Genomic DNA, 20,394 nt, shown 5'->3' with positions numbered 1-20,394 from the left:
GAGGGGACCAGCTCGTGACCGTCGTCCACGCAGCAGTCCGAGGCCGCCGCCGAGCACCCCCGGCACCACAGCTGGAGCGCACCGGGGCCGGGGTCATCCGGGTGCCGGCGGATGTCGCCCGTCACCAGGCTGAGGGTGTACTGGTCGTCCGGGAGGCAGTCGACGCCGGGGAACGCCTGCAGGGAGCGAGAGAGTTCAACGAAGAGGCGTTCCAGCCCCTAGAGAAGGTGGTCTGCACTCTGAGCGCCTGCCCGCGCTCCAGGCGGGCCGCCGGCTCCGCACAGCTGCTCGGCGGGCTGGCCTACCCGACGCGTTGCAGGCGCCCGCCAGAACCAAGACACTTGTGCCCTGGAGAATGTGTCACATCCTAGCCTTCACCCACCTTGCCGTCACTGAAGCACTGGCCCGCCCCTTGCAGGCAGGACAGGCAGAAGGTGTGGCCGCACGGCAAAATCTTCGGCTGGCGGGCCTCTTGGTCGTACCGCTGATCGCACCGGGAGCACTCCATGTCTGCAAAACGCAATCAGATATGTTCATGAAACTGCTGGCACGCGTGCAGAGGTTCATCGGTTTGAACCCGTTTGAACCCGCGGCGGGAAGGTGGCCGGCGACCGGTGCGTTGCTGCCGCCCCCTTGAGGGATTGCACAACATCGCGACGTGGTTTAAATTTCAGCGGGATATAAGGTATGGACTGAGGTGACGAGGGATTCTCCTTCGAAAGATATGCAGGCAAGTTGAGGTGAAAATATACGCAACCAAAAAGAGATAGTATATCGGAAATCAAATCAGATTTTTCCCCTCTAAGTTTAACCTATATAGGCTAAACATTTCACACAAACACATACAGTACAGGCAATTCAAATTGGACGGAAGAGAGACTAAAATGGTGATCGAGCCAGTTCTACCTGCTAATTTGTGGTCCTCCTCTGCGTTGCCAGTTGCTGGTTAGTCAGATTTTCAGCTAAAAGGTTACTGCGACCGGCCGCCTCTCTCTGTCCGTCCCTCGACTCGACTGCGCCCAGCGCACCGCACGACTATTCGCACGTGAGCTCGGCTGCCTTTGAAAGCGACTCTTTGTTTTCTATTTCTCCTTCTCTGTCTTGCTCACTTGTTGCTCAGCCGCCAGCCGAAGACCCGAAGTCTTACAAGAGAGACAGAGAGAGACTAAAACTTGCTGTTCACGACGCAGCCCCTCAAACGCCCAGTGGTGAAACAATCACTCAAAGTGACAACTGTGACAACTCTTCCTCTTCCTCAGTAAAAGTCTGAAACTTTGAAAATGGATGGGAGGAGAGTTATAGGACAGAACATAAGTGATGCTGTTGAAAACACAGATTCTTTTTGTGCAAGAGGAAATATTATTTCCTCATGTGTACTGTGGTTGTATTTATAACAAGAAAATAATTTAGTTCACTCATGTTCATGGGGAATGACCCTAACAAACAAGATCAATTTTGTACGAAATTTCTTTTTGTAGATGGAATGCCTAGAGTGTTTCGAGAGATTTAATGAACTAGGACGAAGGCCTAAAGCACTGCCATGTGGGCATGTATTCTGCCTCAAGTGCCTTGGAACAGTTGACAGGTGTTTCATTGATAAGAAGGTATGCCCCATAAAATATTCAAACAGAAGGTGAAAACCTCAGTAACTCATTGATGTCTTCTCATAATGCCCCAAATTATCACAATCAGGAATTCACACTTCTCCCCATTGATCTACCAGATCACCAAATATTGTGGCAATGCTTCATTCCAATGTAAACACCAGCTGGTAAACTGATACTTTTTCTCATCATTACTTCTTATAAGTAATATACCAATGTTATTTCTTCATTGTTTTAGTGATAGTTATGTGCATGTTTTTTTGTGGGGACTGCAACATGGTACCACGGTAGATGGTATATGGAACATGTTGGGTACTGCAACATCTACCGTAGAAAACATGATGATGACACTAGATGTACTTGCAAACAGATACTTAATTTGTTCCAAATATCAATCCAGATTCTATTTTTAGATTTGCCCTCATTCAGAAATGATGCAGTATCTTTTTATGATGATCTAGAAATTCCAAACTTAAAACTATTAATATATTCACCCAGTAACTGTGCAAACGGATTTTGTGACGAAGTGATGATTGGATTTCATAAGAGATTTCCTGGAGGAAAAATAATTTGCATGATGTGTCAAAGAATGAATGATTTTAATGAATAAAATTAAAAAAAAATTGTATGCTCTTAGATTTATTCCAAGCACATAAACCAAAATTAATATAAAGCCCTCAGATCATATGGAGCTAATGGAAGATAGGAATTGACCATTTTGAAAGTTAGCTGGTGGATGTAGTATACGCATAACAACAAAATATACACAGAAATACTCACAGATGTTAAATTTACTCAGTATTACAGGACATGACACACCAATTATATTTACTTCTTGGCTTCAATTTTGGGTTTAACAATTGCACTCATACCCTCTTGAACGCCAACAACGTTTTGCTTCCAGGTCTGAAGAATATCTCTCAGTTGCAGCCACTGAGGCTGACCAAATGTACGGTGCATTGTGCTGGAAATGTGAACTTTCTGAGCAGATTGATCCATTCTTGCCCGCACAAGTCTAGTCTTCAGCACTAAAACAAATTAATCCAATGCAAGGTGACTATTTAGTAATGAAGATCCTATAATATTTAGTAAGAGGAAATCACAGGCAGGTCAAGACACATACCATCAATGACAAATGGCTCCACCTCTTCAGGCTTTAGCTGTAGCTCCTCCTGAAGCTTCTGGAACGTCATTTCAGGGTTGTCCTCAGCAAGCTGCATGAAGGTGAGGAGCCTCATTTTCTTCATGTTTTGCTCATGATTCAAGCCTGATATAAAAAAAGAACGTACCTTTCAGAAAAAGAAAACCCAAAACCAGTAAAGCGTAAAAGCAAACCCACTCACCAAGCCCATTCACAAACTCTTTGTGGTTCTGGTAAAACTGCTGATAGACTAAGAGTTTCTCGGATACAAATACTGACAAAAGGTCGTGAATTAGCTCTCCCTCCAGGAAGCGCACAGGCTTCAAGGCAAGGAGGGGGTCCAACAAGAAGGTTTTAGGATCAGCCAAGGCTGCTAATATACACCGCTGTGCATCTTCTCGCGCCTGAGAGGCGTTCTCTGTGGTGTAGGTGCCCAGTAATTCCACCATTACTTTGGAAGCCTGCTCACTGAAACCAAAGGTAGATGATATACAATAGAAGACAAGGAGCTGCAAGAATCAATGTGGCATCATAATGCAAATGTATACCTATTTTTGCTGGCAAGGAGTGCCTCATGAAGTAACCGCAACAGTTTCTGCATTTGCTCATTTGATGGGGGGCAAGTAGCAAACTGAGACTTGAGGTGGATAACATCTTTAAAAACATATTTCATTTGATCTACCGAGCGAGCAATTTGCACCAAGTGAAAGTAAACATGATACCGCATTGGGCTTGTCTCATCAAGTGATTGGAAAAGAAGCCACATCCTGCAAGCAAAGAGAACAACAACAAAACATGGATTAAATTAGAACGAATGAGGTATTGAAGGTACTATGGGAAAGATTCTAATAGGAGAATACAGATGTTGCACATTACGATAACTTTTAAGTTGTGAATACTTAAAAGCCAGTACTAGCGCAGATAATATGCCCTCCTTCCTAATCCAATCAAAATAATAATGATTGGACGAAATTTGAAAGGAGGGATACAGAAATGACATCCAGGAATATGTGTTGCACATTACGATAACTCTTAAGTTGAGGATACTTAAAAGCCAGTACTAGCGCAGATAATATGCCCTCCTTCCCTATCCAATCACAATACAAATGACTGGAAGAAAATTGAAAAGAGGGATACTTAAAAGAAATTACATTTAGAAACATATGTTGCAAATGGCAATAACCCTTATGAGGTATTGAAGGTACTATGGGAAAGATTCTAATAGGAGAATACAGATGTTGCACATTACGATAACTCTTAAGTTGAGGATACTTAAAAGCCAGTACTAGCGCAGATAATATGCCCTCCTTCCTAATCCAGCCACTACGGTAATGATTGGAAAAAAAGTTGAAAGGAGGGATACAGAAATGACATCCACGAAAATGTGTTGCACATTACGATAACTCTTAAGTTGAGAATACTTAAAAGCCAGTACTAGCGCAGATAATATGCCCTCCTTCCCTATCCAACCACAACGGTAATGGTTGGAAAAAGTTGAAAGGAGGGATACAGAAATGACATCCACGAAAATGTGTTGCACATTACGATAACTCTTAAGTTGAGGATACTTAAAAGCCAGTACTAGCGCAGATAATATGCCCTCCTTCCCTATCCAATCACAATACAAATGACTGGAAGAAAATTGAAAAGAGGGATACTTAAAAGAAATTACATTTAGAAACATATGTTGCAAATGGCAATAACTCTTATGTTCGATTTACTTTAAAGCCAGAACAATCGCAGATGACATGCCCTCTCTCTCATTCAATTCCAATGAATTGGAAAATATTAAAAGGTGGGAGCATCCCAAATGTGCCTCAAAGTTGATTGAAGCGGGACTTGCCCGATTTGGTTATCATCACCTTCCACGCCTTAATAGGGAAGATTCAGAAGCTTAAGAGACTATTAAATCAATTCCATTGCTAGAATATGAGGCCACTTAGTGTTGAATAATAGCTAACATAACTGATGTGATAAACCCAGGGCAGTAGGTAGCCCTATTAAATTAAATAATAAATACTATAATACTTACACTCTCAAAGTAACCATCTTCAAATGTTGGCCAGTGGCTTTTGTAAGCTTTTCACAAAATGCTAAGACCAAGTTTTCAGCCCTTTCCAGTGGTATCTAAAAATAAGAAAACAGTTGATGTTTATTTTCAGTTATTTCACCCGATTAATGTCCAGAGCTTGGTCATAAATGAAGATGGCATACTTACAGTCACTAACATAGATACAATTCCATTCAAGACACTTTCAATTTCCGGTTCTGGAGCATCTTTGAAACAGGTGTCACAAACACCTATGATTTTGTGAAGATCATCTTCTATCCCTTTGGGCGATTTCTCTGTTGATATTTCAGCTCCCAAACCTTTAAGGTAAGCACGTAGCTCCTGCGCCTGAAACAAACACAATAAAAGTTTGATGCCCTACTTGAGGTACAGTTTTTAGAGTCCATTTCATAATGAAGATTGACACTACGTTCGGAAACAGTAAATTTCTGTACTATAATGGGGAAACAACAGATAGCTAGCAGATGGTGTTGAGTAAGCGGGTCGTCCAGAATGAAACATGCAAAGTGTCTAGATAGACGACCGAGAAACGAGTCAATAGTATCGAAAACTCCTTCAAATAAAAACGACAGTATTCCACATAGGAACATATCATCAATAGTCATCGGATTGATTACTGTCATAACCTACAAGGCATGTAAATAGAGGTTAGGGTGACAGATGATCGTGGATCATCTAGCTCTGATGGAACGTCTGCCAACAGCAATTTACCTCGATAAATAAGTAATAAGTTTTTGATGAGCATTTACAACATCCCAAAACCTTGCGTTCGCAAGTTCCTCTCGTAGACCTTTGCACGTTGTAGCAAACATGAAGCCGAAACAGGGCAGATATGAAGAATGTGGTAGTGGGCCACCGATCATTGAGAAGGAAAGGAAAGGAATGAAACTTCAGTCAACTTACTTGGTCGTCGAGGGCTAAATCTATAAAAACAAAATACATTTTGATGACAATAAATTATCCAAGGCGACCGGGAGACGACACAAACACCGACAGACGGTAAAGAGACCGACACACGGCAGCACACCCACGGCCTTGTCTGAATCTCAAGTTCAACAAACTTTTCCCAAACCCAACGACACTATTGACAGATTGTCGGCAACTTAAGTTCAGAAGAGGAAATAAGACATCCCGTATTCGCTAAACACGAAAATGAAATTACACAGAAATTTTAATGAAGGTTTAGATTGTACCTTTTGGTATTCGTGCCCAGGTACGGTGCCTTTGTGATTAAAGACAGGTCGGGACGATCAAAATCGTTTATAGGCAGAACCAAAACAAGCAGACGATCGCCTGTTCGCTACTCGCAGGTGGTTTTTCAGTGATTGATATGTGTAGTGAAAATGGCCGGCTGGGTGATTTATGGGTATTATCTCATCTCGTTCACCCGCACAGAATCATAATTGCCGTTAGAATGGTGTAGTTTGGCAGTGAGTTGGTGCGGCCGTAGCGCCTGGCTACAGTAATACAGTCACCCGATCCCCAGGTGAGAGACCGACACAAATCACACCGTTTGTTTATTTGTCTACCTCACCATTGATTTGTCTTATATAACTTTCTGTAAAAATTTTACTCTTGAACGTGAAAATTTCACGTTTGATTTGTCGTCACTATCATAGTTTTGTGAATAAATGTCAATTTGTAGTAACCTAAATGATTCGACAAGTTGACTTGTCATTGTTTCTGCTCCTATATGTGAAGGGGTCAGTAAAGTGGGTCTTCTATTGCTTGTGTTTTAAAACTGAAAGCTAATATTTCTTTTTTGTAAATTGTGTGGTAGACTTAATCTTTGGGTTGTCTCTCGTACTAATTTCTTTCTTACTGCAAAACCCAGGGTTCACCATAGAGAGAGGAATAATCACACAAATATTGTTTCCAGGGGCATATCTCAGCATCCTCTGTCAAGCTGGATTTTGAAGAAATGTCCCCTGTACCTTTGGAAGGTCAGCAGCTGCTTCAGCAACAACCGCAACAGCATCAGCAGCTACAACAGCTTCTACAGCAAGTACCTCAGCAACAGATGCAGTCGCCACAGCCTCAGCCACAGCCTCCACTTCTACATGAAGAACCATTGCATCAACCAGAACATGAACAAGTACTTTTCCCACATACTCTTTCAGAAGGGCAACGTGGTGGAACCGTTAGCCTCGCCACCCTTATTGACTTTATTGTTCAGAGGACATATCATGAACTCACGGTACTTGCAGAACTGTAAGTAATTGTAGTACTCTCCAATCCCATTATTATTATTTACTACAGTCAGGTTTGAAACTTTATCATGCATTCTCTCTACAGTCTCCCCAAAAAAACTGACATGGAAAGAAAAATTGAAATATACAACTTTGCTGCTAGAACACGCCAACTATTTGTACGCCTTCTGGCCTTGGTCAAATGGGCTAGCTCTGTGTCTAAAGTCGAGAAATCTGCACATGTCATGGCTTTTCTAGATAAGCAGTCTTTATTGTTTGTGGATACTGCTGATATGCTGGCAAAGATGGCCCGAGAAACACTTGTTAACGCATGCTTACCCGACTTCCATATCCCGGCAGCTGTTGAAATTCTTACTACAGGAACTTTTGGACGTTTACCTCAGTGCATTCGGGTACTTAAAACACATTTTTATTGATTTTCACATATCTTAATAATAAACTCAAAAATATCTGACCTTTGTATTTTTGAACTAACATTTGGAAAAATATTATTTGCAGGACCGTATTGTACCTCAAGAACCAATTACTACTACTGAGAAAGCAAATACACTACTTCGCTTAAATCAGGTCATTCAACATCGTCTTGTCACAAGCAATGTTTTTCCGCAGATGAAAAATGTCACAGTGAGTCACAAAAATATTCTGCTATTCAAGTGTACCTTACCACAATATCAAATGTTCAGTATTTAGAAATGTACTGACTTTTTTCTACATATGTTGATTTTTTTTCTCCTTTAGATTGAAGGTGGGAGGGCTACATTCCATGTAAAACATGAGTTTAAGGTCTCACTCACAGTAATGGGCGATGGACCGAACATTCCTTGGCGATTGCTAGATGTGGAAATTCTTGTCGAAAATAAAGAAATCGGAGGTATGAGAGCCAAAATAAGAGTTCAAAACTGTGCTATAAACTTAAAGATAAATATGTTTTACTTTTTGTTTTTTTAAACTCTAAATTAAAAGTTGCTTTCTTTGAAAATTTCACCTGAAAATTTAATTTGTCTTTACAATTAGTTATCTTTCCTTTGTCAGGGGGACAACCATTAGTTCACCCTCTTCAGGTGGAATATGTGCAAGACCTCATCCAGGCCCGACTGGCAGACAATCCTAACTCATTGAATGAGGTGAGTCACCATCACCAATTAATTTGTGTCTGAGTTTTAGGGCACTTCAGACATGTGTGCCATGACACATTTTACCCTTTAGAGTTCATGGATGTACTTTGTTTCTTTTGTAGGTCTACAACATTCTCCATTTTTTTGCCCAATCACTTCAGCTTGAGATCCTGTACTCTCAGGTTATTCGACTGAAAAAAGATCGACTTGGAGAATATGTTCAAGTCCATAGTTATGAACCAGGACATCACTTAACACTTTCGTATTGGGTTGAGCAGTCAAAGAAGGAACCACATCCTGAGCTGGGTTACAAATTTAGTATTCAGGTCAATGAAAGAGACAGTGCCAAACCTCTAACTGTTGTTCACCATCCTCATTTAGGTCACTCAGAGGTGTGTTTCAGAATCAAATAATGTTTTTCAGTTGTCATTACTAAATTTAAATCACGTAAATCATATTAAAATTTCCATCTTTTAGGCTGAAATTGCAGAAATAGCTGAAAAAGCCATCCATTCTGCTGAGTTATCTCTTGAAAGGTTACTTGCCCATACTATCCATATCCGAACAAGAGCTTGCCTAACAGAATTAAAATCTGAAATACAATCCCTGTTGCCTGGAGTAGAATGCACTGTCAGTGGTGTGCCAACAATTCTTTATGTTCCTCTTCTGCGGCCTTGTCAGCGAGCTGAACAAATGTTGATCACGGTAAGTGTACTGATTTCTGATACCACCCTGTTATAAAACTGTGTTTGTTATAAGCTTCCACTCTTTAAAAAAAAAAATGTTTTTCCCCCTGCAGATTGATACGTACACTGGCATCATTCAATGTTGTGTCCCTCAGTATGAAACGTCATTGACGGAGGGTATTGAGGTAGCTTTGAATGGAGATAGATCCAAACTACCTACTTTACTATCTGAGCTTCGATTTTGGGTTATGAAAAGACGTTGTGAAAAATCACTCATGCATTTACCTGTCACAGTAAAGGATTATCTGCCTCTCCTTTCCCTCCAGGAGAGCCCTCTCGCTTCAAGGTATGAGTAGCATATCAACTAGTGATATTCATTTCTATTAAAATTTAGGATTTTTGTGAATGTTGTTTAATTAAATTTCATTTTGGGTTCCCAGATTAGGAAGACATCATATGCTGATTCAGTTCAACCATCATCAAACTTTTATTCTTATTATTGATCTTCAGGAAAATAAAGGGTCTTCTTTAGATATCACCTGTGCTTTCTACTTGGCATCAGTAAGAGCAGTCTCAATACAAGAAGAAGAACAATCTTCAGAAGATACTGATAATGAAATGCCCAAACCATATCTTAAGGTAAAGTTTTTGTTGCATCTAAATGAATGCATTAGTGGAGTATTTTTCTGTCAGATTTTGTAATTTTCTCCCTATTTTTCTGTGTTAGGTCCTTACTCTGATTGAACTGGACACTTTCGTTGCCACTCATGGCCCATGTACCAGTGTTGATGAATCCCAATCATTTGGTAAGCGTAAAAAACATTTTAACACGGACCGTGAATCACACCTTCGGAGTAAGCACCCTGCCTACTTCATCCCTGAACTGGCTCATGTTGTATCAATGTGTGAAGAAAGAATACCATTCATTAATTTGTGTCATGAATTGACAAGAAGGGGAATCCCTCATCAAGGCATACAAGTGGGTAGCCAATGAAAGCTTCAAACATTTTATTCCTTTTTTTACCTACTAATATGAATTGTTCTATTTTTATATATTTATTTTAGGTGGAAGCCGAGGGCAATGGCCTTGTTCTTCGTATACTGACATTTCCACCTCCCAACCGAGTGTCACCTACAGACCCTTACTATGTCGCACTTTTGCAAAGATTGTTGTCCGTGTCAGTTAGATCTTCCACAAGGAATCAAGGAAGAGTGTGGATTTTGGAATTGGTAAGTATAAATGCTGGAAATAGTGAGCAATTTATTACTACGTGCCTAATTTAATCCTGTCACAAACAGGTTTTTGCTGGGTCTCCTCTCCAGTCCACACATCCTAAAGAACAGGGAAATCGACATCCAGTGTTCCTTCATTATGATATCTTGAGTGAGGAAGATATATCCAAAACAATTGATTTACTTTTAGCAGATTGGACATATATTACACAGCTGTACATGGTAATGCATTTTTCCAGCCAAGTATTTTCTTTAAAAAAGTTTCAGCTTATACATCTATGGATTATGTTTTTATAATATTGTTTTTAATTTTCTCCTATAGCTGGCTGAAGAGCTTTCAGAGGGTTTAAAATGCAGCAAATACCACTTAGCAGATATATGTTCAATAAAGTCCTATAATTATTTGCATTTTATTATTGCATATGGCCCCAATAAAGAAGCAATTGTTACTATTGGATGGGACACCGAAAAAAATGCTTTTTGCCTCCTGTTTGGTAATTACTTTTCTTGAATGATTATATATTCTGATAATTGTGGATTAGTTTTAATCTGTCATTCCAAATAGAACTTGTTGTTTATCTGTATCTGTTTACTATTGCAGGCATATCAGGTAAAGCCATTGCTGCTCATACACTTGTTCGTCCACAGTTGGAAGCATTCCTAAACCAGAATAGGAGCTCAGTTGTTCTCGTTCAAATTCTTCAAGAAACCTATGAACCCCTTGCATCTCTTTCTAAACTTTCCTCTGTAGCACAATTTGGTGTTATTGGCACTGTAAGTAAATGTTACCTGTTGGTACCCTTCATGTTTAATTAGTGCAGAATGAATATATTAAATATGATTGCAGAGACCTGCAATTCCTATTCAAACTTGGAATATGGCAGCACAAACGCCCACTACGCTTCATCTCATATACAAAGGAACCTTTTCTATTGAGGTGAGGATTAAGGGAGGCAATTGTGTTTCCTTGAGGGATGGAGTTTACTCGTCTTTTGGTTCTTCTTCGGTCCCTGATCTCATTGCAGCCCAAGGTTTAAAGGTGAGCAATATATTTTAGGTAACCCTGAGGTACTCACTTTTTTCTGAACTTTGATTCATAGTTTTAATTTTTTATCACATTGCTTTCCAGAATTATCTTAGTAAATATGCTGTGGACAACTCTCCATCTGGGAGTCAGACTCACTCTTCAGACGATGACAATCAGCCTTCACCAGCAACGTTTGACTCTGAAGCAAACAGTCATGGTCTTGGTCGTGGTCCCAATTCACCAGCGAACCCAAAAGATGGACTTCGTTTCCACGCCCCACTTACACCTCCATTGGGAAGTAACCCACACACTCCAGCCAGTCCTCACATGTCTAACATTCAGGTGAGCTTTCAAAAGTGCATCTTTTGTCCCAGATTTTCTGACAGCATTTAATTCAACTCGACCCTGCTCCATTTTTTTTTCTCAGAGCAACCAGCACCAGCAGAACTTTGGTTTGTCACCCGCCGCTTCATTCAACCTCGCCTCACCCCCAGCTATGTCTGCCTCCCCTGGAGTGGGGCTCATGTCAGCAAACTCTCCCAACCCCCTTTCCTTGCCGAGCCCGCTCCAGATGCCCAGTGCGTCACCTCAGCCCTCCATGATCGGCCACTCCCCTGCGAGCTCCTTCATGGCAGGTCAGTGCAGTGCCTGGTTTGAGAGTCGTCGAGCGTTTCGTTTCGCACACTCATGTGAGACTTGATTGACAGGTCACCCGGATGGTAGTCCGTTTCCTTCGATGGCCTCGCCTGCTGCTTCCAACTGGCCCAACTCTCCGGCCACCCCTCGGTCATCGCCGGGGCGCTCTGGCCCTGGTCTGAGCCCTGGCTCAGGAGTGCAGGGGGAGCAACAGCAACCCAGGCCCAACACCCTACGGTCCTGGGCTGCCCTGCCCACTGTCATGACCTATCACTCGCTAGAGTTGCTGTGCTCACCAAGTCCACTGCCACCTGCCGCACCAAACCTGCCCCCACCTCAAGTCCCACATGGGACGCCAGACCTGTGTCCCTTGGAGCGCTTCCTGGGCAGTGTGTTCATGAGGCGGCAAATGCACCGCTTCATTCAATCAGAGGAAATGGTTAGAAAGTCTTTTTTTTCCTATATTTAATTGTGTATGTTTTCTTCTTTATTGATGAACTGATGTGTTTCTTGCGTGCATAGCTTACAGACCTCAGGACAGCTGAACCTGGTTTTAAAACAGAGTGTCTGCAATGCCGTCTTATCCTCAACCCTTATCATTCTCTAACCATTCACCTGAAGGTGGCTCCTCTTCCCGAGTATAAAGATCAGCTGAGTATAGACGAAATGCAGGTAAAGAGCTAGTCCTGAACACTTCTTATATCAATAAATTAATCTGTTGCTAATGTATATGTTTTACCTCTCTTTTAATAGATAATTGAAAAGTTTTTTGAGATGAGGGTAGCCTGCCCTCCTTACAAGCCTAACTCGCTTCTTGGACTGGCTCGAATTCTGTGCACCCCACTGTTTGTCCTTAAAGACTTTATTCAGATTATGAAGTTTGATTTGGTAAGATTTGTTGTTTGTGTGTATTATTACTTTATTTAGGTTTAAGATAATAATTTGAGTGGAGGCAAGTGATTTTCCATTAATGTTATGAATTTCTATAAATTTTTAGATGCCAAATCTAGCACAACAAGCGAACTTTAAATGGAGTGTCCAACTTTGTCTCAGAGTACCACCAGCCTCTGTTGCTCCAATCGTTCCAACAGGACAACCTGGTGTTCTATTATTCCGCAACAAAATTGTGTGCTTTGTGAGTTCTCCTCGTTGTTTTCATGTGACGTAAATTTGAGCTACCTCCCTACTTCCCATTACTTAATCTACCATTGCTGTTTCCAGATTCAGCTTTCAAGAATATGTGTCGGTCCTGGAGAAGGAGCATCAGTAGTCCTTCCCCTTATGTACGATGTTGCCCTCAGAAATACTCAAGTCGCTGAGAAAAGGGAGCCCGGACCTGCCTTAGCTGTTGCAGCTGCAAACATTCAGTTGAAGCGCTTTGCGGAGTACTCAGCCAGTTCTCATGTTGGCCAGGAGTCGATGCTGTTGTTGGCTGTGCGTGATCTCTTGATGAATCTCAACCTCCCTACTGACATGTCGCAGGTGAGTGCTTCAGTGTCGTTGTCTTGTATTAATTTTCCCCGGCCTGTCTGACATTGCGCTTTTGTTTCTAGGTCGCTGGCATGGTCGTTGGCCCCAACAGTTGCCACTCCCCAGCAGGCATGATGCATTCTCCCTTGGGCATGGGCGGAATGGGCATGCACGGCCACGGCATGGGCATGCACGGCCATGGCATGGGGATGGGGCCGGGGGGCATGCACATGGGGCCGGGGATGGGGCACATGGGGGGGATGGGGCCCATGGGAGGCATGATGGGACCAATGGGCTCTGGGATGGGCATGGGAATGGGGCCGGGCATGGGGCACATGGGCGGGATGGGCGGCATGGGGCCCGGCGGCATGGGGGGGCCCATGGGGATGTCGAGTGGCATGGGGATGATGCCCGGGCCTGGACATGGTGCCATGGGCGGGCAGGTGGGGCCCATGGGACCAGGCGGTGGCATGTGCGGGCCTTATGGGGGACCGATGGGAGGGCAGATGGGGAGCCCCATGGGCGGCATGGGTGGCCCGCACGGTAGCCCCATGGGAGGGCCTATGGGTCCCATGGCAGGGGGCATGGGGGGCCCGATGGGCGGTCACATGGGGGGGATGGGTCCAGGTGGCCACATGTCACAACACGGAATGATGGGGCCATAACTTACTCAAGGTCTGATTGCCTACATTAGGTGGGACTGTATTCCTGTTTTCTATGTTTTCATTCCTTTAGTATCCTATTCCTATTAGATCTGGTATTATGGCAGGTTACCAAATGTCAGCTGTTATGACAAATATCCATACCAAAGTGTGTGATCTAAAGAACTTACTTTTGATTGAGATATAGTACAAAGTTAATCTCATTTTATCTCTCCTTGTTATTTGACGAAATATTTGTTTGTTTTTTTCTTCATTATAATTTTTGACTTATTTAACAGTTGGTGACTTTAAAGATGTTATTTATTGCTTGTTAAAAAATATTTTTAATTTTAATTGAGTATGTGTGTTTGGTTAAACTTGTTGTATTTATTCTTCTTTTGCTTCCTTGTAAAGTGTATTACTAGTTTTAAACAGTTTTACTAATCTGCTTGTAAACATTATATCAATAGTCACTTCTCTTTTATATGTTGTGTGTTCAGTGATGTTAAATCAAGTAAAATATCACTTTCCAAGTCCAGTGGCGTTTGTTTTAATTCATTCATTAACTGTTGAAGGACCAAGAAGGTTAGAAAAAAACTGCAGCAGTAAGAAACTCTTGTTGCTGCAATTTCAAGTTATATAAGAGATTGAACTCCTTAAATTAATTAATTTATAAATCATATGAGTTAACCAATTTTATAAAAGCTTAAGCATAGTAGTTCAAATTTGCTTTCTTCTTAGCTTGAACTTCCATAATGGCATCCATGAAGTCTTCATGTGTTACAATAGATGCACTGCGACGAAGTGCAATCATACCCTAAAAGAGAAAACCATAATGTTAGCTTCAGTCAGTAAAGTATGTTATGTTTTACTGGATAGATTTACAACTTACAGCTTCAACACAAACAGCTTTACACTGTGCCCCATTAAAGTCATCAGTAGTCCTTGACAGTTCTTCAAAGTTTACATCTGGAGAGACATTCATTTTCCTTGAATGAATTTGCATAATTCTTGCTCTAGCCTCTTCATTTGGATGAGGGAACTCAATTTTTCGGTCTAGACGACCTGACCGCAGTAATGCAGGATCAAGAATGTCCACTCTGTTAGTGGCTGCAATAACCTACAGGTAACAAAGAAAGAGATTTTAAGACACTCTGTTTCAGTGTATAAAACACACGCCTTTGAAGTATTAAGATAATACTGAATTGATCACTTACCTTAATATCTGCAGTGGAACTAAAGCCATCCAGTTGGTTAAGCAGCTCTAACATGGTTCTCTGAACTTCACGGTCCCCTGCTTTCTCAGAGTCAAAACGCTTTGTACCTATAGCATCTAATTCATCAATGAAAACAATTGCTGGAGACTTTTCTTTGGCCAAAGCAAACGCATCCCGTACAAGTTTAGCTCCATCACCAATAAACATTTGCACAAGTTGGGGGCCAGCTAGCTTCAAAAATGTTGACTTAGTCTGAGCAGCACAGGCTCGGGCTAAAAGTGTTTTTCCTGGAGAGAAAATAATAAGGGTATTTGTATAAAAATTAATCCCTAATATATACCTGTTTTGTTTTTTTTTTAATTTTAATTTTTTTGTAAACTATTATTCTTCTTAACTATTATTATTTTTTAACTACTATTATTAAGATTTCACACCTGTTCCTGGAGGACCATAGAGGAGAACACCTTTAGGTGGGTGAATCCCCAAATTGACAAATTTCTCCTTGTGCGTCATGGGTAGAACAACTGCCTCAATCAACTGGAATAAAAACAAATCAAAATTTAAGGAAAAAGTTTCGAATACATTTGTCAATTGATACAGTGAGATATGGTTAAACAAACCTCCTGGATTTGCTTGTCAAGACCACCAATGTCAGAGTACTGCTCAGTGGGTCTTTCATCAACTTCCATAGCTTTGACACGAGCATCATATTCAGCAGGTAAGGTTTCTAATATCAGATAGGAGTCTTTATTGACTCCAACCAAGTCGCCAGGCTTTAACTTTTCTGCATCCACCAAACCAATCACAGGTAGAAAGTATGTCTGAAAACATTGATTGATTGAATAACATACTGACAGATTAAGGAGTCATTACATCAGTACACGTTTTAAAGAAGATATAAAGCAAATCATACTTGTCTTGTAGATGTCTTAATAACTGCGCATTTACCCTTGCGCTGAGAATCTAAATCTACAACAGCCCCTTCCTCTTCAGTCTCTTCAGGGTCAACATCTAAAAGCTGCAGAAGAAAGGAAAAGAGCAAATGCGTAACGTTTCAGACCCAGAATGATTGGTGTGTGATAGGGAAGTACAGTGACTGAATTACAAACCTCAATGACATTGGACACCAGATAGGGAAGCGTCTTGTTGACCTTAATTTTCTCAGTATTTTCTTTGATCTTGTCTGTTTGTGCTTGGAGCTCATGAGAGATGCGCATAACTTCACTCTTCATAATTTTGACCTCATTATCGAGTAATCTTGTTCTTGAAACAATCTCATCCGTAGACATACGCAGTACTTCCTCTGCTAGTGCATCCTAAGGAGAAATAATAATAATAATGATAACAAACAGCAAACAAGAGCAAAGCAACACACTAGTTGATAAACATAACAGACAATGGGCCCATAGCATGAACATAGTGACTGATGATACACCATAATGATTTACGAATCAACGTCTTTTTAAAATAGTGCGTAAAATCCTTAAATTTCGTATTAAGGCTAAAAATTTAATTTAAGAAATGGAATAAATATGTGTCAAGTCATAATTAGTTTTAAAGGTTATGAAATGCTTTGACAGGAACTTAAACACAAGTGCCGGGTTGCTCTTACTTCCTCGTCGTCCCACATCTTTTCATCTTCTAGTCCTGCGTTATCGGCTGCCATGGTGCAAATATTCTGAGGCTTTTTTCCACCGCAAACACACGCAAGAAATATCTGTCAATGAATTTGCCGTCCGGTGTCTTTTCTTTCTGATCTTTCTTCTGCTGCTGCCGCTGCAGCTACTGCTGCTGCTGACGCTTGCACGCACCATTCTACCAACATACACCATACAAAAACTCTAACCTTCACCACCTTCACTCAGGTAATTGAATAATCTAAAATAAGTTTCAAAAAAATGTGTAGGGGTAAGCAAAAACCCATTGATTTGGAGCTGTGCCATAGGTAATGTTTAGTTTCGAAATTAACAAGCCTCCGAAAAATTGTACTGGAAATGCTGGCTGGCGCCAAATTCAATTCAAAAATTCTCGTAAATAATTGTGCTCCGAATGCGGTTATTAATTTCTCCGTCTTTAATCTTTAATGGAGGAGATGGAGGATTCCCAAGACATCGTCTCCAATTTTCGCATTTTAGACAGGCAAATTTTCGACAAAGAGGGTCGAAGAGGAGCCGAGCCGTGCCGAGCGCCGAGCTACTTGACGCCCGGGGAGCAGGCCACCCATCGAGCGCGCGAGCGTGGCGGGCGAGGCGGGCGGCGGACAGCGGCGGCGGAGAGGTGAGTGGAGGGAAGCGCTGCTCGGGTCTATCCGACGTCGGTAAAATGGCGGTTCGCCGAACATAGTGAACGTTTTTGTCTGACTTAGTGTCAGTACGACGACCTCTGATGTGCCACCTGCTGTACTACAGGGTGGCGCACAGACCTCCTCCTTTAAAAAATAATCGATTTGCCGAAAACGATTGCGTCCAGGGTGATTAAATGTTTCTTTACATTCAAAAAAAGTGGGGGATGGGGGGGGGGGATCGGACAACTTCTAAGGGTGCCAATGCCAACGGGGCGCTGAAAATTAATTTATTTGAATTATGTAAAGGTGTAACTTTAAGACCCGTTGTCCGATTACCGTAGGCTTTTGGTGTAAATAAGGTCTTGAATCGTGCATGACATGAATCCTGCAAAGTCTCCCTCTCGCTGTTGCTCAATTACTTTCGGAGTTATGGCCGTTGAACACGTTCCCTGCGGCATGACCACAATGTGGTCACGCTCCCGTATTCAGTCGGTTTAATCATAGGGACCAAAAAAGGGCCGCAGGGAACGTGTTAAAGATTTAGTCTCTTTAGCTGTTTTGGTCAAATACGAAATTGGCTTCATCGTTTGCTTCCTCGGGGTGCCTTTGCTTGTCCGAGAAATCTGGTTAATTCGGATATAATGATGAAAACAATTGGGGAATCCAAATCGGGCAACGTGAAGGTGATACGCCAGTACTGCCCCCTGGGCCTATGGGCGCTGCCAGGGTGGGCAGGCGTCTCCACAGAACTGTTCGGCGGGTTTGCCTACCCAGGTGTCTGCGGGGGCTAACCATGCCGTTGCCTCACACGTTGCGCGTCGGGCAGAGCTCGCTGTCACGCTCACCTCGTGCGTGACGTTGTCGTGTTCTCCCTGTGGCTGTCCCCCCGAGCTGTCACGGCCCCATTTTATAGGCTATTTTGTTGACTCAAAAACGGGTTGTCGAAGGGAGCCATACATGGAGGAAAAAGGGAGGGGGGGGGGAGGGCTGAGGAGTTGATCGGCTCCGGGGAGTCAGTCCGCCAGTCGTCGCTCTTTCTTTTATGCGCAGCCCGGCAGCTGCTGCCGTTGCTGGTTTTGCGCAAAACTCAAAACAAACACCACGAGGCCAGAGGGATGCATCCCCCGATCTGCTGACAGCCGGCTGGCCGGAGGCTAACCCGGTGCTCCCCCCCTCCTCACCCTCTCGCCCCGCGTGGATCCAAAGCGTTTCTCTCTTCTTCTCCCTCGACAAATTGACTCGTCTATTACCTGGCTTTCTAGCTTCCCTCCCCCCTTCCCTCTGCACCGCCACCCCCCGAGCTCCCCCCCCCCCTCCTCTGGTAGACTACACAAAGCCCGGCGCGCCGCGGACCGGTTGCCTCGTCCCCTCTCACCACTTTAACTCCGCAACGCTGTCAACATCAGACACCCGGAGAAACCGCCCCGTCCCCGTGCTCTCCTCACACGCAACCCCCTTCATCCCCCTCCCCCCTCCCTGCCCCAGCACCCTCCACTTCAAGGCACACCCTCCTCCCCTCCCCCCTCCCCCCTCTCGGTCGGCTCGGCACAAAATGGTCGCGGCGACGCAGTGATATTGAAAAGGATCCCCAGCGCGGCGGCTCTGCTTCACGCGTATCACCCGGCGCGGCGTGGCGTGGCGTGGCGTGGCGCGGTGCAGCGGCCATGCCTCTGGGCGGGCGGGGCGGGGGCGACCCTCTGGTGGGCGACGACGCTCTGCAGCAGCCATGTCGTCGTGCTGCTGATGCTCATGACCACCGCCAGCAACCCCAGCGGGAGCAGCGGGCCGCGCACCAAAGGGGCGTTCAACCGCGAGCAAAAGTTTTCATAAAAAAGCAACAACGAATAAAACAAAAAAGTTTTCATTTTACGAACAGCCCCTTTCTTTAAATCAACATTTTCCAAAATATGGGCCATAGTTCCCGATGTTTTCCAATATGTAATACTGTTGGGACAGCTAGCAGGGCGGCCCACAATGCACTGTACCGGCACGCAGGCGTGTGGGCGCATTGCCTACTCCTCAAGGGTCAAGGCGCCGTGCGAGGAGAGATGCGGCAGGCTGTACAGCACAGTGATTCGACTACCATACGGAATATTCCGGGTCTTAGGGCCACTCTGCAGCATGACATTATTTTACTTCTGAAATATACCGATATTCATTAGTGCCGGGTCGTTAGTCGTTTCGAGTGCGTGTAGCGATCTGAAACGAACGGACATTTTTTTAAACGCCCCACTTAATTTTTGAGATGCTTGTTATATCCGCAGACTCATGATCAAGACTTTTGTATGTATTGCCCCCTTTTAAGCATCTTCTTAATTGGTAAATGACTTTCTGACGTTTTTTCCAAAGTTTTCGACTTGTTTTCTAGTATTGTTTTTTTTTTTTCAAAGTTGTTTTTTTTTTTTTTTAATGGGGGAGCGGGAGTTTTTTAAATTTTATTTTGAAGCGCTCATATGAAGACGCCCTCGGTCACCATGACGCCTTAAAAGTATGCGATTTTGCATGCATGCATCAGTGTGCACTGTATGTAGGCGACTGAGAGGCTCCCTTCCATATGGAGCAAATCCTCTGTAATTCATCTCACACGATGCTATCCCCGCTCGCCCGCGCGGCCCGGGGTGCGAGCGGGACTGGGACGGGTGTCTTTATTTTGCTGATGTGTGAGTGAGAGGGCCGAGGTTGGGGCCGCTTGCCGCTGCTGTCTGACTGACTTTGGCCCCGGAGGTGGTCCCTCCACGCCCCCCGCCCCACCCCCACAGCGGAGCGCCCGGGGGGATTCCCCATCGCAGGACTTACAACACCTCGTCAGTCCGTTTTCTGCTTCTGCAAATTCCTCTTTTCTTTCGCACGAATCGCGCGCGTATGGCTTATGCGTCATTTTTGTCGTTGTTCTCAACAGCGCCGCCGCTGCCTTGGCGTCAGTGAACGGTCCGTCTCATTAGCAGTTGTGTGTGTCGGAGCACTACCGGCTCGCTCCTTGTTTATCTGAGCTGGCAATCGACTTGGGTGCGGTTGAGACCCCCCCCCCTCTCTCTCTCTCTCTCTCTCTCTCTCTCTCT

At 43.5% G+C, this 20,394-nt stretch overlaps 3 protein-coding genes across 3 annotated transcripts; 1 reads left to right on the top strand and 2 right to left on the bottom strand.

The window, feature by feature from the left end:
- Window positions 1–2,184: 2,184 nt before the first annotated feature.
- Window positions 2,185–5,885, bottom strand: LOC113207046 (eukaryotic translation initiation factor 3 subunit M). The gene is made up of 7 exons (XM_026423403.2): window positions 5,720–5,885; window positions 4,964–5,143; window positions 4,778–4,872; window positions 3,294–3,512; window positions 2,948–3,213; window positions 2,728–2,871; window positions 2,185–2,632 (listed from the first exon to the last, which is right to left on the bottom strand). Exons 1-7 carry the CDS (start codon window positions 5,756–5,758, stop codon window positions 2,433–2,435), a joined length of 1,143 nt encoding a protein of 380 aa, XP_026279188.1. The 5' UTR covers window positions 5,759–5,885; the 3' UTR covers window positions 2,185–2,432.
- A 192-nt stretch (window positions 5,886–6,077) lies between these two features.
- LOC113207055 (mediator of RNA polymerase II transcription subunit 14) lies at window positions 6,078–14,372 on the top strand. Its single transcript, XM_026423412.2, has 24 exons — window positions 6,078–6,302; window positions 6,696–7,027; window positions 7,112–7,418; window positions 7,525–7,650; window positions 7,765–7,897; window positions 8,059–8,150; window positions 8,264–8,533; window positions 8,619–8,846; window positions 8,941–9,173; window positions 9,268–9,466; window positions 9,555–9,806; window positions 9,893–10,057; window positions 10,127–10,282; window positions 10,383–10,554; window positions 10,662–10,834; window positions 10,908–11,099; window positions 11,190–11,429; window positions 11,515–11,722; window positions 11,795–12,162; window positions 12,246–12,395; window positions 12,477–12,611; window positions 12,721–12,858; window positions 12,945–13,205; window positions 13,277–14,372. The coding sequence occupies exons 2-24, from the start codon at window positions 6,738–6,740 to the stop codon at window positions 13,856–13,858; spliced, it is 5,070 nt and encodes a 1,689-aa protein (XP_026279197.1). The 5' UTR covers window positions 6,078–6,302; window positions 6,696–6,737; the 3' UTR covers window positions 13,859–14,372.
- LOC113207048 (26S proteasome regulatory subunit 6A-B) lies at window positions 14,369–16,850 on the bottom strand. The gene is made up of 8 exons (XM_026423405.2): window positions 16,664–16,850; window positions 16,161–16,367; window positions 15,965–16,069; window positions 15,672–15,872; window positions 15,486–15,588; window positions 15,052–15,338; window positions 14,727–14,954; window positions 14,369–14,651 (listed from the first exon to the last, which is right to left on the bottom strand). The coding sequence occupies exons 1-8, from the start codon at window positions 16,715–16,717 to the stop codon at window positions 14,541–14,543; spliced, it is 1,296 nt and encodes a 431-aa protein (XP_026279190.1). The 5' UTR covers window positions 16,718–16,850; the 3' UTR covers window positions 14,369–14,540.
- Between the last annotated feature and the right edge of the window lie 3,544 nt (window positions 16,851–20,394).

Source organism: Frankliniella occidentalis, unplaced genomic scaffold, assembly GCF_000697945.3.
Source record: "Frankliniella occidentalis isolate FOCC.00 unplaced genomic scaffold, Focc_3.1 Scaffold37, whole genome shotgun sequence".
Taxonomy (NCBI): domain Eukaryota; kingdom Metazoa; phylum Arthropoda; class Insecta; order Thysanoptera; family Thripidae; genus Frankliniella; species Frankliniella occidentalis.
The sequence above is the reverse complement of the archived record's forward strand: the minus strand, read 5'-3'. Positions and strand labels throughout refer to the sequence as shown.

Coding starts and splice junctions, on each gene's coding strand:
- LOC113207046 (XM_026423403.2), bottom strand. CDS start 5,758: ATGTATTTTGTTTTTATAGATTTAGCCCTCGACGACCAA. Junction 4,873..4,963: donor TTGTATCTATGTTAGTGACT/GTAAGTATGCCA, acceptor TCTTATTTTTAG/ATACCACTGGAAAGGGCTGA. Junction 2,872..2,947: donor AGAGTTTGTGAATGGGCTTG/GTGAGTGGGTTT, acceptor TTTTTATATCAG/GCTTGAATCATGAGCAAAAC.
- LOC113207048 (XM_026423405.2), bottom strand. CDS start 16,717: ATGGCAGCCGATAACGCAGGACTAGAAGATGAAAAGATGTGGGACGAC. Junction 16,070..16,160: donor TGGTGTCCAATGTCATTGAG/GTTTGTAATTCA, acceptor TTTCTTCTGCAG/CTTTTAGATGTTGACCCTGA. Junction 14,955..15,051: donor GTTCCACTGCAGATATTAAG/GTAAGTGATCAA, acceptor TGTTACCTGTAG/GTTATTGCAGCCACTAACAG.
- LOC113207055 (XM_026423412.2), top strand. CDS start 6,738: ATGTCCCCTGTACCTTTGGAAGGTCAGCAGCTGCTTCAGCAACAACCG. Junction 9,174..9,267: donor GAGAGCCCTCTCGCTTCAAG/GTATGAGTAGCA, acceptor TTGGGTTCCCAG/ATTAGGAAGACATCATATGC. Junction 13,206..13,276: donor TCCCTACTGACATGTCGCAG/GTGAGTGCTTCA, acceptor TTTTGTTTCTAG/GTCGCTGGCATGGTCGTTGG.